The 15,910-nt window shown below is 39.1% G+C and overlaps 1 protein-coding gene across 2 annotated transcripts in view; it reads left to right on the top strand.

Moving 5' to 3' along the window:
* The window catches only part of CLCA2 (chloride channel accessory 2), a 42,343-nt gene continuing 30,410 nt past the window's right edge, over nucleotides 3,978-15,910 (top strand). Inside the window, exons 1-5 of one of the 2 annotated variants that reach the window (XM_018045692.1) lie at nucleotides 3,978-4,327; nucleotides 5,222-5,359; nucleotides 9,134-9,284; nucleotides 12,795-12,903; nucleotides 14,158-14,317. In XM_018045692.1, the coding sequence (XP_017901181.1) occupies nucleotides 4,142-4,327; nucleotides 5,222-5,359; nucleotides 9,134-9,284; nucleotides 12,795-12,903; nucleotides 14,158-14,317 (744 nt within the window). In that variant the 5' untranslated portion in view covers nucleotides 3,978-4,141. The remainder of the gene's footprint in view (nucleotides 4,328-5,221; nucleotides 5,360-9,133; nucleotides 9,285-12,794; nucleotides 12,904-14,157; nucleotides 14,318-15,910) is intronic. The other variant, XM_005678152.3, reaches the window with a different exon arrangement.

The raw sequence follows: 15,910 nt of genomic DNA on the forward strand, positions 1-15,910 counted from the left end.
GAGAGTTTTGCCTGGGGATTCAGAGCCCCACGTACCTATACTCCAAAAACAGAAGGGGGAGCCCTAATCCTCCCATTTCCAGATCTGGTTAGAGTTGATTCTTGTTCTTTGTCAGACAGTCTGGTGGGGTTACATGGAGTAGAAGCAGCAGCATCAGGAGAGAAGGGAAACCGAAAAATCTGCTGCCCCCTGTTGGTGGGAATGGGGAAGTCAAGGAGTCTGGCAGAGCCCGGGGCTTCTCAGAGGTATTGAGGATAGAATCAGACCAGGAAGGAAATAGAAAGGGAAACTAGGGAAGAACAGAGTCAAGATTTTATACTTCTACTTCTGCTTTTTGTTTTGAGTCTCTCTGGTTATTTTTCATCTTTCAAAATAATTTCCCCTACATTTTTTCTTTCTCTTTTTTCTTCTCTGAAAAAAATAATAGTAATATCTTATACATAGCATGATACTATACACTACCTGGTACATAATAGAACAATATTTTATAGAAAGCAACTTTATAGAATGTTTTGCAAATGAGAAATATTCCATACCTTTCTCACATTTTCCGTGCTGTGTGCTCAGTTGCTCAGTCGTGACCAACTCTTCGTGAACCTATGGACTATAGCCTGCCACACTCCTCTGTCCATGAGATTCTCTAGGCAAGAATGCTGGAGTGGGTTGCCATGCCCTCCTCCAGGGGATCTTCCCAACCCAGGGATCGAACCCACGTCTTTTAGTCTTTTGCATTGGCAAGCAGATTCTTTATCACTAGCTTGGATTATCATTAACAGTAGTTCTTGTTTCCATTCATTTGGGCAAATTTTGGAGGGTTCTTGTGCACAAAATCATCTTCATTATTGCCACCGTGAGGGTGGAGTTACTGCTATTCAGTTTCTCAGCTATGTCCAACTCTTTGCAAAAATACTGCAAAACTGAAGTGGCCCATAAGCTTGGTAGTCAAGACACACAAAAGATGATATTTTCCTCTTCTAAATGGGATTGCTGACAAGCTGAAACAAAAGCCTGAGAGAAAATTATTCAAAGCTTTTTGGGACTCCTCAAGATGTCAGACCTCCTGAGTGCATGTTTAACTTACTTTGATTATGGGTCTTTACCTGAAGATTCCATGAAAAAAAAGAGAGGCCTTCTGGGATCAGCCTGAACTGTAGATTTAGACAATGAACAAAAATAAGCTTTAGATTCTTCAGTTACTGAAACTGAATAACTCTTATTTTCTTGAAAACAGATAAAAACAGTAGAATCCTAAAATTTATATAACATTGAAATAAATGCTTAAACATTGTATTCCCATTTTTCTTCACTTTAGGTTTGTTTCAGTTCTCAGACATCATAAAATCTATAGGAGCAAAAAAAAAAATCTATAGGAGCAGAGACTTTTTTTTGAACGAAAGTATAATCTGGGTTTTTGTTGTTGTTGACAAGGTCTCACACTTTATCAGAAGTGGACACTGCTCAGGAATGACTCTAAGTCACTTAGTCAAGTCAGGATTTGCCAGCTTTTCAGTTTTGTCTCCTGTAGAGTCAGCACGGTCAGAAGAGAAGGTAGGAAGAAGAGATACTCAGCCAGCCCGGCCCCAGGTCTGGTTGCTGAGAACAGAAAGTGTTCTTAGGTAGGTCAGAACAGAGGCTATGGGAAAGGGCTTTCAGGAGTGAATATGACTCCCAAGACACAGTTTAAAAAAAAAAAAAAAAAAACAGGGGCCAGGGACCAGGAATCTGAAGAGGCAGGTGATGAGAGTGGAATCCTGCCAAGCGGCCAGACCTAGGGATTAGGTTCCAGAACCAAGGAATCAAAAAGCAGATATACAGGAGTGGATGTCATGCCTGGACTCTCAGCCCAAGGTGAGCAAAATCTGACTGTGTTTTTCAGGTTTTAACCCAGGTGAAGTTGGATAAAACTGTTCACTTATGATTGTTCTTTATAAAGTTGCAGGCACTCTGTAGCCAACATTCTCCACCCCTCCGTTCTAAGGGAGCCATTGTAACTGTTGAGCAAGTAGAGACAGAGCTGGATGTCAGCCCTCAGCTCCCACCTTAGCCAGTGAACAACTTACATAAGTGTGCACAGTGGTAAGAAGAAACTTCCCTAATTGTGGCAAAAAAGCTACTGTCACGATGTGGCTTACGCATTTAATTTTTTAGTATATTGCTCTGCTGATGGGAATAATGTCTTTCTTGAAAGCATAAGGGATTAGTAGAAGAAAATTAAATGCCAAGGAGAGCTGAAAATAAAGTGCATTGTTGCAATCAATGAGTCACAGTTCCAGGCAAAGCGTTTCAAGTTGCCATGACTTGTAGCTTCCACTCAGACACAGCATGAGTGAGAGGGAAGAACCATGGCTGTGTATCAGCCCCAGAAGACAAGGCAGCTAAACTGACCTCTGAGCTGCAGCATGAGCAACTCTGGTAGCCACGTGGCGACCAGCGACATTTGCTCTCCAGAACCCCTGAGAGAGCACCAAAACCCAGGCAGCTTCTTTCAAGAGGAGTCAAGAGGGAAACGTTTCCAGAGCAGAAGAGCAGGATCTCTTCTAGAAGAGATACTTTCAAAATTGGGGAGATTATTTTCACACTATAATCCCAGGCTGCTTCTTATTCTGCTTTTGCTTTACTTCTCTGACTCTGTTCATTCATTTATGCAACCAATATTTATTGAGTATTTACCGAATTAGGTACGAAGGTGGTAGTGAGAAAAACAGGCAGGGTCCCTCTGTCATAAGCCCCTCAACGGGAAGCAGGCAGCCGAAAAGACAACATGAATGTGGCACTGTAGCCATGATCATGCTTCAGAGGGGAGGTGCCGGACGCACTGACAGTGCAAGAGAGGATTTTAGGGGGTAGAGAGCTCAGCTCAGGCTCCCAGGACAGTAAAGGAATTTGCAGGAAAAGCAGGCGAGAAGCAGTGGGAGGGAAGTTTACAAACAGACGGACAGTAAGAGACAAATTCCCTTCAATATCCCTCAACATTTCAGCTCTTAACACTTCATTCCTAGTTTCTTGAGAACATAGAGACATGGTTCAGTAGAAAAACCCTGGAACCTAGAGTTAGTTGGTCTCATACTAACCCTGTAATAATACTCACACAGCTTTGAACAAGTTACTGAGATTTTCTGAGCCTCAGTTTTGTTACCAATAAAATAGAAATGATAAAACCCAGCACACAATAAAAGTTAGCTCCCTTCCCCATTGACTAATTTTCATAATCTGTCTGATACCCGATGTCTTTGTTGAAAAATAGTAGTAAAAATACCTATTCTAGGGAACTGAAATTTAAGTGGGCTTACTTGTAAACTCTAAAGCATTATATAATTATCAGATAACATTCATCACTTACAAAATATTTGTGAGGCCTACTATCCTCCAGATCCTGTGAGAGCTATTGGAGAAATGGAAGGTTGACTGAGGCACAACCTTGCTCTCAGGAGAGAGTTGCTAAAACAGAAATCCATTCTTTTCCTTGATCCAGAGAGAAAAGGCAGCAAGGACAGAAGGAACGGCCTCTGTGGCCTGCGCAGGCATGCGATTCCTGGCACTTGGCTCTCCCTGGAGGATACCCGATCCCTTCCCTCTAGTCATCAAATGACCTAAGGGCCTCAGGGAGAGGGTTGCAGGATGGATTTTCGAGTCTTCAAAATAAGCAGACAAAGGAATCTTCCATCAAACAAAAAATTACCTGAGAGCCATAGGGAAGTAGTTGCTCTGAGTGATGGAGGAGGTTTTCAAAGATGAAGAGAGAAAAACAGATCTCTGTGTGTCTAGTAAAAGTGGATGGAAAAACCCAGATTCTCTGATTCCCAGCCAGCCAGCCCTCCTTCTTTGAAGCTCCTTTTGCCTTATTTTCCTATTCCTTTTGAGAAGACATAAAATAAGTAAGGGGTGGAAGATTTCTTGCCCAACTATGATTCAGGAGGAAGCCCAGCCACAGAACAGGCAAGTGTGGCATCGCCTAGAGAAAAAGGACTTGCAGAGACAGGTCTCATTTAGATCCACCCTAGATTTTGCAAAGAAGGCACCTCCTTCATCACAGACTCTAAGCCCTTCCAAGTTCAGGAAGAAATTATCTGCTTCGCCATTAACAACTTGGCACAATGTACCTGGCAGGACCAGTGTGACTGAATCGGAGGTTTTTCTCAACATGACCCACAGGGACAGTGAAGGTCCTGTTTGCAGCCTGAAATTTGTGACTCTTCTGGTGGCCTTAAGTCCAGAATTCCTCTTCCTGGGAGCTGGACTGCAGCTTCGAGACAATGGGTACGATGGATTACTTGTTGCAGTCAATCCTCAGGTATCCGAGGATCAGAACCTCATCCCAAACATTAAGGTGAGTGCTGTATATGAAACTGAAACCATCATCTTATTCATATAGACCTTTAGCCTTCTTTACGGAATTAACAACCCTGCCTAGTTTGTATTTGAGCAGCAGAGGAAAGGGGTGTTTCTCAAAGATAGCAACAAAAATTATAATTACAGCCAAGCCAACTCATTCACCTAATTCTGTGTAGTCTCAGCTTACATACTGTTTACCTAGCCCCCTTCTATCTATTGTTGGTTATGACTAATTTTAGCTTTTGTGTTTAATGACTTGACCGTTTTGGGGGCAGAAACTCCAAAAATAACCTATTGTGGCAACAAAGACCAGATGCTTGGCTGATGAAGAAGCATGATTGCGCTTATTAAAATCATGTTGCTGAATTCCATCCTGAGGGTGGGAATTCTCAGACAGAAAGAGTCTGGATGGAGCGCCAAAGAGCAAAATTCTTTTCACCTGAATGTCCTGTGAGGTAACGTGACTATTTTCACCTTCGTATGGTAAGGTAGGCTCACAGCTCCATTACCTGAGTCTCCCTTGGTATTGCTTTCATGAAATTAGTATTGTCATAAGGCGAGGTCTTGGACATGCCCACAGGTATGACATGAGAAAGATTTGTTTGGCGCAAGCTTAGAAAGCTTTGTGAAAGCTTTTCTTTTACAAAATTGGGAAAATTATATGGGCAAGCCGAGACACACAGTTAATGTCCTAAATTCTCAGATAAGCATTTGAAGTTTATTTATTTTGCTTCCAAGTTTTCCCCAAATCTAATGTTGTCTCTAAAAGAAATGCGTTCCTTCAAAATATTTTCATTATTTTTGTTACTACTTATTCAAGTATAACTAGAAAACCAAAACATTAAGAATTCACAGTGATAATATAAGCTTTTCTTTTATTTGGTTATAGGAAATGATAACCGAAGCTTCTTTTTACCTATTCAATGCTACCAAGAGAAGAGTGTTTTTCAGAAATGTAAAGATTTTAATACCTGCCACATGGAAAGCTGGTAATTACAGCAAAGTAAAACAAGAATCATACGAAAAGGTAAGAATTCAGGATTTCATTAAATGAATTCAACTGAAGAAGAAAATACAATATAATGAGTTCAAACTTTAGGCAATAACAAATCATTGATATTAATACACAAATAATACTACTGAAAAGATTGTTATGCACAAAATGTATGAAAATACATACATGTAATAAGTGAAAATTATGAAGTAAAAAATAAGCAAAATGCCATTGCCCAAGCAGCCTCACAGATGGTCTCTTTCACTTTTTAACTTACAGGGTCCTTGCATTCTGAAATTCTTGGTTAAGGACCAAGAACTAGTTTTATTCTGAGTATGAGATGGAAAGGGAACAATTCCAACTATGAGCATCCTCATTTCCCACCCTGTCAGGAGCAATAAGCATGCATGTCCACACGGAAGCCTAAGCCACTCACACATAAAAATTTGAATTTCCTATCCCACAGGAGCGCAAATTCATAGAATTTCACATTAGCCCAAGTCCAGGTCACTGATTTCGAGAAGTATGTTGAGAGAAGCAAGAAAGAAAGCAGCGTAGGAGGCATGGCTACCTTTTCTTCCCTAACCAAAAAAAAGAAAAAGAACTTAAGCTTCAAGGACTCTTGTAAGCTGAAAATTATAAACATCCATGGTCATGTCTGGTGCATACTGGGAACAAGCTACAAATAAATGTTAAATAAATTTGGCAAATGACTATTTGAGGTTACTGTGAAAAGAGTCCTAGCAGCGACCAGAAAGGGCAGGAGCAGAGGCGTTGAGGACACAGCTTAGGGTGTCAGCAATGGGGTGGGTTCAAAATCTGTAATGACAGCTCAAATAAAAGGGCTGGATTACGGTAATTTCCCCTTTTCCTTAATTGTGTCACTTGGCATGAATTTTCCTAAGGCTGTTTTAATTCTTAGCTCTTTTTTGAAATTTATTCCTCAGTAACCGAATAATATATTAATAGCAATCTTTATAGGCATTCCAGTGTCCTAAAAAAGTTAAAGGGGCTCTTAAAATTATTTGATTTATAACCAAATGAAAGCATTTGATGCTTGGCCATGGAGATAAGAGAGACAGAGGCACTGGGATAAACTAAGAAGAGAGATACTGTTTATTAAACTTCAATTAAATGCCAGACATTCTACATACATATATAATTATTACAATATTAATATCATATTATTAAATTTTGGTGTATTATTATATTATTGTGTCTCAGTTGGTAAAGAATCCACCTGCAATGTGGGAGACCTGGGTTCGATCCCTGGGTTGGGAAGATCTCCTGGAGAACAGGACAGCCACCCACTCCAGTATTCTGGCCTAGAGAATTCCATGGACTGTATATTCCATGGGATCACAAAGAGTCGGACATGACTAAGTGACTTTCACTTTACTTCACTTCAAATGCCAGACATTATATATATATATACATATATGTATAATTATTACAATATAACATATTATTATATTGTTGGTGTAATATTATATAGTATACATTCCTACATATTCCATATAACTGCTTAATTACATAATATATATATTGCTTGGTTCTCAGTCACACCTAAAATTGTTGCTGTTAGTTGCTGTTATCGAAAATTAGGAAAACGGGGCCCAAATATAGTAAGGATTTTATCCCAAGTCAAACAGCTGGTAAATTAAGGAGCAATTTGAATTCATGCCTATTTGATTCCAAAACCTATGCTTTTTGCTCTAAGCTATGCTGGAGAAGGAAATGGCGCCCCACTCCAATACTCATGCCTGGAAAATCCCATGGACGGAGGAGCCTGGTAGGCTGCAGTCCATGCGGTCGCTGAGAGTTGGATACGACTCAGTGACTTCACTTTCACTTTTCACTTTCATGCATTGGAGAAGGAAATGGCAACCCACTCCAGTGGTCTTGGCTGGAGAATCCCAGGGATGGGGGAGCCTGGTGGGCTGCCATCTGTGGGGTCACACAGAGTCAGACACGACTGAAGCGACTTAGCAGCAGCATGTTGTCACCAGTTACCTTACACAGATGTTGTTAATCACTTTGGCCTTTAGTGGGACAAAAAAGTATTGGCTTTAACCAGCAACAAAATCAGGTGGTGCTTCTTATGCTAATGGAGAAAACAAATAAATGACTAAAGCAAAGATGACTGAACAGAAAGATTAAAGGAAAGAATCACTGAATCATATATCTGCTAGATACCAATTCTTTTAATCTCCTAATGTTAACCAAGCAAGCACTTAGTGAATAATCGTTATATACAGGAGCCATGTGAGGCATGACAGAGGACACAAGGAAAAGCAATATAGCTCCTGTCCTTGTGAATCCACAGTCTAGTGTAGGTAGGAAGCAGAGGGCGGGGAGAGGGTTAGGAAAAGTAGCTAAAAACTTACTGTGGCCTATAAGTAGAATATAACCCCAAACAGCCTGAGTATTCCATTCAATGCAGAGCACTCTTTCCTTGTTGCTTCAGGACAACTTTCCGGACATAGAAATGAGGTTTTATCTTTGTGAAGACTCTTCTAGGGCAAGACTGTAGCTCTTTCACAGGTATTGCTTTGAAAAGTCCTCAGCCTGAATTCTTACCTTTCTAAAAATAAATGTTAATTATTATAAAAATAATTCATGCTTATTGCAAAAAAATAAAAAAACAATGTAGAAATACGGAAAATGAAAATATTACCTTCCATTATTCCTCAGTGGTGTGTACATAGACACACACACACACACACACACACACACCAGTACACATGTAGTACTTTCATAGTGATCATTACACATATATATAGACAGATATATATATATATATATATATATATATATATATATACACACACATTTATGAAACTGAAAGCCACTCAGTTGTATCTGACTCTTTGCCACCCGATGGACTATACAGTCCATGGAATTCTCCTGTCCAGAATACTGGTGGGTAGCCGTTCCCTTCTCCAGGGGTACTTCCCAACCCAGGTCTCCCATATTGCAGGCGGATTCTTTACCAGCTGAGCCACAAAGGAAGCCCATACACTTATAGGATTATATTAAATCTATTGTTCCAAAATCAGCTTTAAAGAAATTAACCAGATACTCAACTTCTAAGAACAAGTCTCCAGACAACTTCTAAGAGCAAGTCTTGAAACAATGTGTTATCTTTCTCCCTAAAAATGAACAATGTTATATATAAAACTGTGTTCTCTAGATGGTTATTGGAATAGATATTTTTGTTTCCAACTTAAAATAATATGTTTTATAAATAGTAATTGAAATGGTCAGGGTACAATATGAAATATAACTTCAACAGAAAAATTGTTTTGTTGATCTGATTGGTTAAGGGAATAAAGGGACAAGGGATCAACCTACAGAAAGTTGTTCAGAAAAGGCTATAACATTTCACAGTACAGCTCTAAATGATGTATAAACGCTCTTAACATTTCTTTGAATATTTAAATTACATTTTACAGTTATATAATATCCAAATTTTATCATGTTGACTTTTGAGAAAATTTTAATCTGGAAGATGAATACATCAAATGACAGTAATGAAGTTTCATGGAAATCTGTTAAGTTTTTAAAATGTACACATTTTTGAAAGTGACAGATATTGGTGTTGACATTTAGTTGTGAATTCATTCTAAACTCCATCTAAAGGCATATGTTTTAAAAAATCTGTTTTTAAATTGGGATATAAACCGCACAGGAAAAATGCACATATCTTAAATGTACAGTTCAATGTGTTTTAACAAATGTAGATATTTGTGTCACCAATATCACAGTCAAGATACATGGTATTACAAGGCATTTCTTTTAATTTAGGCAAATGTCATAGTAACTGACTGGTATGGGGCCCATGGTGATGATCCATACACCTTGCAATATAGAGGATGTGGAAAAGAGGGAAAGTATATTCATTTTACATCTGAATTTCTACTAAATGATGGCTTAACAGCTGGCTATGGATCACGAGGTAAGTGTGATCAATCAAGAAACAGACAATGGACAGCAGTATTTATAATACTGTGCTCAGTGCTGAAAGGGATTCAGAGACCTGTCTGGGACTTACCATTTGGATGAGAAGATAGGCCACATGCCCATAAAAAAGATGAGAATCAAAGTGAGCCAGAAAGGGTTAAGCACCAGATTAGTAGCCCAGACGGAGCAGTTTAAGAATTCAGCAAAGAGGGAAAGCGTGTTGAGCCTTTGAGCTAGAGATCCTCTCACAAGAGGATCTTTAAGGTTGAATATCATTTTTATGAATGGAAAGAAGGGAGAGAAGAGTGGGAAGAATATGAATAAAGCTGTGGCAGCAGAAGAACCCAGGGCGTATTTGAGAGAAAGAAGCAGTAGTCCCCACTGATGGTGCAGAGATCATGGGCAGTGAATAGTGGGAGAAAATGCTGAAATGCACATGGCGTAGGTGATGGAGAGCCTCAAATGCCCAGATTAAGCAATCACCACTGAAGGTTTACAAGCATAGGAATGAAACCATCCAAGCAGTGTTTTCAGAAGCTGAATGTGGCTGTGTGGATAATCTGGATTCCTCTGATCAGTGAAGAAGACACTGGATTATCGAGAGAATAACTAGAAGTCCAAGCATGAGGCCATGAGACTTGAGTAAGATTGGAAGCAGTGAAAAGGCAAGGACAAAGAAGATAGTAATGAGAACAAGAGAATTTTCTCTGTGCCAAGTGCTGGGCTATTTGCCTTTTAAGTGTTGTTTTATTTAATCCTAAAAACTCTAAGTCAGGATAGTCCACAGAGTGGAAAAATATGAAACAGAGATCAGAACTGCTCCAGAGTGAAAGGCAACGGGTGTGTGTGTGGGCAGCAGCATTAAGGAATACATTAGGTTTTTGTCAGAAGTAAAAGACGGCAGTTTAAAGGGGAAATCCACAAGTCTGAATCTAGGTGACTGTGAGGAACGGAGGACTGTGCTTGGAAAGGCCTGGACTGTGGCTGGAGAAGGGTGACTGGAGTGTGACAGAGAAGTCAGTGTCGTGGGTCTGGAGACCAGCGTTTAGTGGATGCGATCTGAGAAAGAAACCGTGGTGAGAAAAAATTCAGCAAGTCGAGGGCTAGCTTTTCAGTTCTTAAATTTTGCGTTTAATTGATGTACAGTAGTGCCGTTCAAATGTTGTTTTCACTTTTACCCCCGCTTAAATCCAAACAGATTTTATTATCCTCTGTATAACTAGCAGGAAGTAGAGCCACGCACCCCGTAAAACACACTTTATAAAACACTTTATTTAAAAAAGGCCTTTTTTTCCTGGTAACTATGAGGTACTGATAATCTCTGTACAAATATATGACTTCACCAGCACTTCTAAATTCCATGAGTAGGCAGAAACTTCCTTAACACTTTCAGCTTTAGACTGTTCCCCTCCCTTCGTTTGTCCCAAGGTCCCAAAATTGCACAATAGGTCACAACCTGAGTCAATTCAGCAAACGTTTCCTGCCTTCCCAGATCTTAAAAGTATTCAGTAAAGAAAGTGTACTTTGGGAGGGGACTTAATCTGGAAAATTCTAGAGAAGTCAGTTTTTTGCTGAACATTGAAAGAAATGCAAGATTTAGAGAGGTAGAGAGAAACTTATAAAGGACTTGATGCTGACGATGAGGATTTTCATGAGTAAGAGTTGGAGATAAACATGGAGAATCAGGGATATAATGAAAGAGAAAGGACCATCCAACCTGGTGAGGAGGTTCTATGATTCTTTTGGCTTCTTCCTCCCTCCCTGGCTGAAGGGTTTTAATTTTTGCTCCAGACAGAATTATCTATAGGAAAAAAAGCAGCAGACATGCCTGGATAAAACAGACTGAAAAACAGGAAAGCTTTATTTGCTTGTTTGGTGTCTTAGTCCATTTTGCTTGTTTGGCTATAACAAAATATCATAGACTGAGAGGCTTACTCACAGCAGAAATTTCTCACGGTTCTGGAGACTGGAAGTCCAGGATCCAGGCACCAGCAGAACTGGCCCACTTCCTGGTTCACAGACAGGCATCTTCTTTCTGTGTCCTCTCATGGCAGAAAGAAGGGAACTCTCTAGGGTCTTTTGATAAGAGCACTCATCCCATTTATTAGGGCTCCAACCTAATGATCTAATAATTACTCCCAAAGGCCTTACCTTTTAACACTTTCACATTTGGGGTCAGGATTTTGACATATGAATTTGGGAGGGACATAAAAATTCAGTCCATTGAATTAACATATTCAGTCCATATGTTTGTTTGTTTTTTTTTTTCCTTTCCCAGAATCCTGAACTTATAGGCATGTATGGAGCTAAACAGAAATCTGTTAGGCAGCTTCATTAGGGAAATGAGAGGATATGTGATTCCTCACTACTTTCTAACAGGTGTGCAACAGGTAAATCACTGGTTTACACTTACAACACTAAAAGTATTTTTCACTTCAGTTCAGTTCAGTCACTCAGTCGTGTCCGACTCTTTGCGACCCCATGAATTGCAGCACGCCAGGCCTCCCTGTCCATCACCAACTCCCGGAGTTCACTCAAACTCACGTCCATCAAGTCCGTGATGCCATCCAGCCATCTCATCCTCTGTCATCCCCTTCTCCTCCTGCCCCCAATCCCTCCCACCATCAGAGTCTTTTCCAATGAGTCAACTCTTCGCATGAGGTGGCCAAAGTATTGGAGTTTCAGCTTTAGCATCATTCCTTCCAAAGAAATCCCAGGGATGATCTCCTTTAGAATGGACTGGTTCGATCTCCTTGCAGTCCAAGAGACTCTCAAGAGTCTCCTCCAACACCACAGTTCAAAAGCATCAATTCTTCGGCGCTCAGCTTTCTTTATAGTCCAACTCTCACATCCATACATGACCACTGGAAAAACCATAGCCTTGACTAGATGGACCTTTGTTGGCAAAGTAATGTCTCTGCTTTTCAATATGCTATCTAGGTTGGGCAAAACTTTTCTTCCAAGGAGTAAGCATCTTTTAATTTCATGGCTGCAGTCACCATCTGCAGTGATTTTGGAGTCCCCAAAAATAAAGTCTGACACTGTTTCCACTGTTTCTCCATCTATTTCCCATGAAGTGATGGGACCGGATGCCATGATCTTCGTTTTCTGAATGTTGATCTTTAAGCAACTTTTTCACTCTCTTCTTTCACTTTCATCAAGAGGCTTTTTAGTTCTTCTTCACTTTCTGCCATAAGGGTGGTGTCATCTGCATATCTGAGGTGATTGATATTTCTCCCGGCAATCTTGATTCCAGCTTGTGCTTCCTTCCAGCCCAGCGTTTCTCATGATGTACTCTGCATATATTTTTATGCTCCTTTTTTTGTGGTGGTGGGAATAAAGCATGAGATGGGAATGGGGTGGGGAAGAGGAAAGTGGAAGGAAGAATTACACTTCAACCATTCAGAATGAGTATATATAGTCAGCTGATGCTATATCGTCAATGATTAGCAAGGTCCATTGCTGAAATTTTAGGAACTCAAAAGAAAAATTCTCTCTTCCACAGGCAGAGTGTTTGTTCATGAATGGGCCCATTTCCGTTGGGGTGTGTTTGATGAATATAACAATGAGAAACCCTTCTACATAAATGGGCAAAGTCAAATTGAAGTAACAAGGTCAGTGATTTTTTCACATGTTTAAAATTGTTTATTTTTTGATTCTAAATTAGTTTATAATGGCAGCTAAAACTTAACAATTTTGAAATTTTAGTGTATTTTTAAAAATTTGTAAATATTTATGTGGTCAAATATCAAAACAATATAAAAAGTTATACTCTTATATATCATGTTCCCACCACTCTCTTCACCCTATTCTCTTTTCATCCCCTCTAGGTCACCCACCTTATTTGTGTTTTTTTAGGAAAATTGAAATAAATATTAACACATATTTCTAATATAATATAATCTAATATAACAAATATTAACATAATATTTTCTTCACTTTTTTCTTTTAATTGCATAGTGTTCCACTGTATGATATACCACAATTTTTCAACCAGGCCCTTATTGTTAAACAAATGAGTTGTTCACAATGTCTGTTATTACTACAGGTTGTAATGATACATATATATATGACCTTCCCTGGTGACTCAGATGGTAAAGAGTCTACCTGCAATGCAGGAGACCTGGGTTCAACCACCAGGTCAGGAAGATCCTCTGGAGAAGGAAATGGCAACCCATTCCAGTATTCTTGCCTGGAAAATCCCATAGACAGAGGAGCCTGGCCGGTTACTGTCTGTGGGGTCGCAAAGAGTTGGACACAACTGAGCGACTTCGCTTCACAATATTTGTTATTACTACAGGTCATAATGATACATATATTATACATATTATTTCCATTTTATACAGGCAGATCTGTGTATCTATTGAACAGCTTCTAACAATTACCAGGTCATAGGGTAATTTTAGTTGTAACTTTGGTAGATACTGATTCTTCTCCTGAAAGTTATAGGTTTTTCATCCCATCAACAGTATTGAGACTGTTAAATTAAGAAGGAATCCTTTATCATCATTACCTGTTCACCCTCTTCTTCCTCTGACGTCCAATGGCAATGAGCTCAAAGAAGCCCCTGATTCAGGATATCACCACTCATGCTTTCCTAGGGCCTCCAAAAGTTCATGGGGATTTCCTAGTAGCTTTTGCTTTGACCTTGTTTAGCTGGGAAAGCCCTTGGCAAAACAGAGCTTCTCATCAGAATCAAATGCTTGAAAATAAAGTGGAGTGCATTTATAAATTAATGACCTTTCTTAATAGTTTTAAAAATGTTTTATGTGTATCTAGCAATCTACAATCCTTAAAACAAATTATTTTATGAACCAATGAAAAAGAAACATAAGTTTTTATAAAACCGATTTCTCTTACTACTTTAGGTGTTCATCTGACATTGCAGGCATTTTTGTATGTGAGAAAGGTCCCTGCCCCCAAGAAAATTGTATTATTAGCAAGATTTTCCAAGAAGGATGCATGTTTATATACAATAGCACTCAAAATGCAACTTCATCGATTATGTTCATGCAAAGTTTATCTTCTGTAAGTATGATCTTAGAATAACAAACTCCTACAAGACCCCACCTTTTCCCAAGACAGACTGATATGTTTTAAGTATTTAAACAAAAAGGCAATTAAGATTCACTACATTTTAAATCTTGGGGAACCTTAGAGTTAATCTAGTTTTTACTTTACAGATTAAAAAAAAAAACACCTCAGCATTCCCCTCACCCCACACACACAGTCCAAGGTAATCAGTAAAAACAGATTCCTTTCTAAAAGTGATTATTTACTCTCCAAGGAAGATGGTTTAACAAGGAGAATCCAGGAGTCTTCAAAAAATTTCTTGTATTGTGCTTCTCCTGTATCCTTTTATGGGAAAGTATACCAGGGGTTAATGACAGAGATGTAATTCATGATTATATTTTTCACATTTGAGGTAGAAAACCATTTTTATTTACATGGAATTCCCTAATTCTCTTTCCCTCATTTTGCATATTCTAGAACTTAAAAAGAAAAGTCTGTTGTTACCAAGGGAAGTCAACTAACCCTTAGCTTTACAGGTTCAAAAACTCAGTCTTGTCAGTATTCCCTGCTAACTGACAAGCAACTTGTGTAGGAATCCAGAACACATTTTTAATATTATTCTTTAAAAAGAGTACTCTGCCAGGGAGATCTGACACTTGCGTCTTCTAGCCAGTTCATTTTCTATTTGAAGGGACCATCATGGAACAGCCAAATTCCACCCAGAGGCCTGCTTTGGCTTTGAGAGTGTGAAATCAGAAAGGAGGGAGTTAGGAGATTCCGAGATTTAGTTCCATCAGCCTTCATAGCCTGATACATCTTCCCAGCTTCATCATCTCTGCGGGTCACTTCCTCTCCCACAGGCTGGGAACACTATGGGCAGTGTGCCGGTGAGGTGTTCTGTCTCTGTGGCTGACCCAGTGTTCCTTGGATTGACACATTCATTTTTTCCCTTCAGTCCAATTTTAGCCAAGGCTAAGAGTCAGTCTGTAACTTTAAGGTGACTTTTCATATTTCTTATCCAATTCATTATGCTTTAAATTTACAGGTTCAATATCTCAAGCCAAGCTAATTCCATGTTATTTAATCCACATTGTTTATGACTAGTACTGTCTTTGTGATCATTTGAAAGCCCTACTCATAAATATCATCAGAAAAGTTTCACCATCTCCTAACCATAGTCATGAAATATAAAGAGTTAAAAACAACAAACAGGTTCTATCTTGTCTTCCCATCCTACTAAGAAACTTGTGTCTTTATGCAATGGTTAACTTTTTGAAACTTCAGCTTATTTTCTAAGACCTTAGACTCAAGATTAGAGAGTCTGTAAGATTTCTAATTTTAGCTCTAAGCTTCCATGGCTCTCTTAGCAGAAAGCATTTACTCTTCATAGGAATATAGCCCCTGGGAAGTAGATAACACATTACTTTTGAATGCAAATCATGCCTTTAAAAGGGGTGCTGCCATAGGTTTAGTATCTTTATATGAATTATGACCATATCTCCAAATGACGGGAAGATCAGGAAATAGATTTCAGTTGCTTTTCTCCCTATCTTATTCTTACATAGATCAGTATTTGAACTAACTTGATATATGTTTACTGATCAATAG

The sequence above is a fragment of the Capra hircus genome, chromosome 3, assembly GCF_001704415.2.
Source record: "Capra hircus breed San Clemente chromosome 3, ASM170441v1, whole genome shotgun sequence".
Classification (NCBI taxonomy): domain Eukaryota; kingdom Metazoa; phylum Chordata; class Mammalia; order Artiodactyla; family Bovidae; genus Capra; species Capra hircus.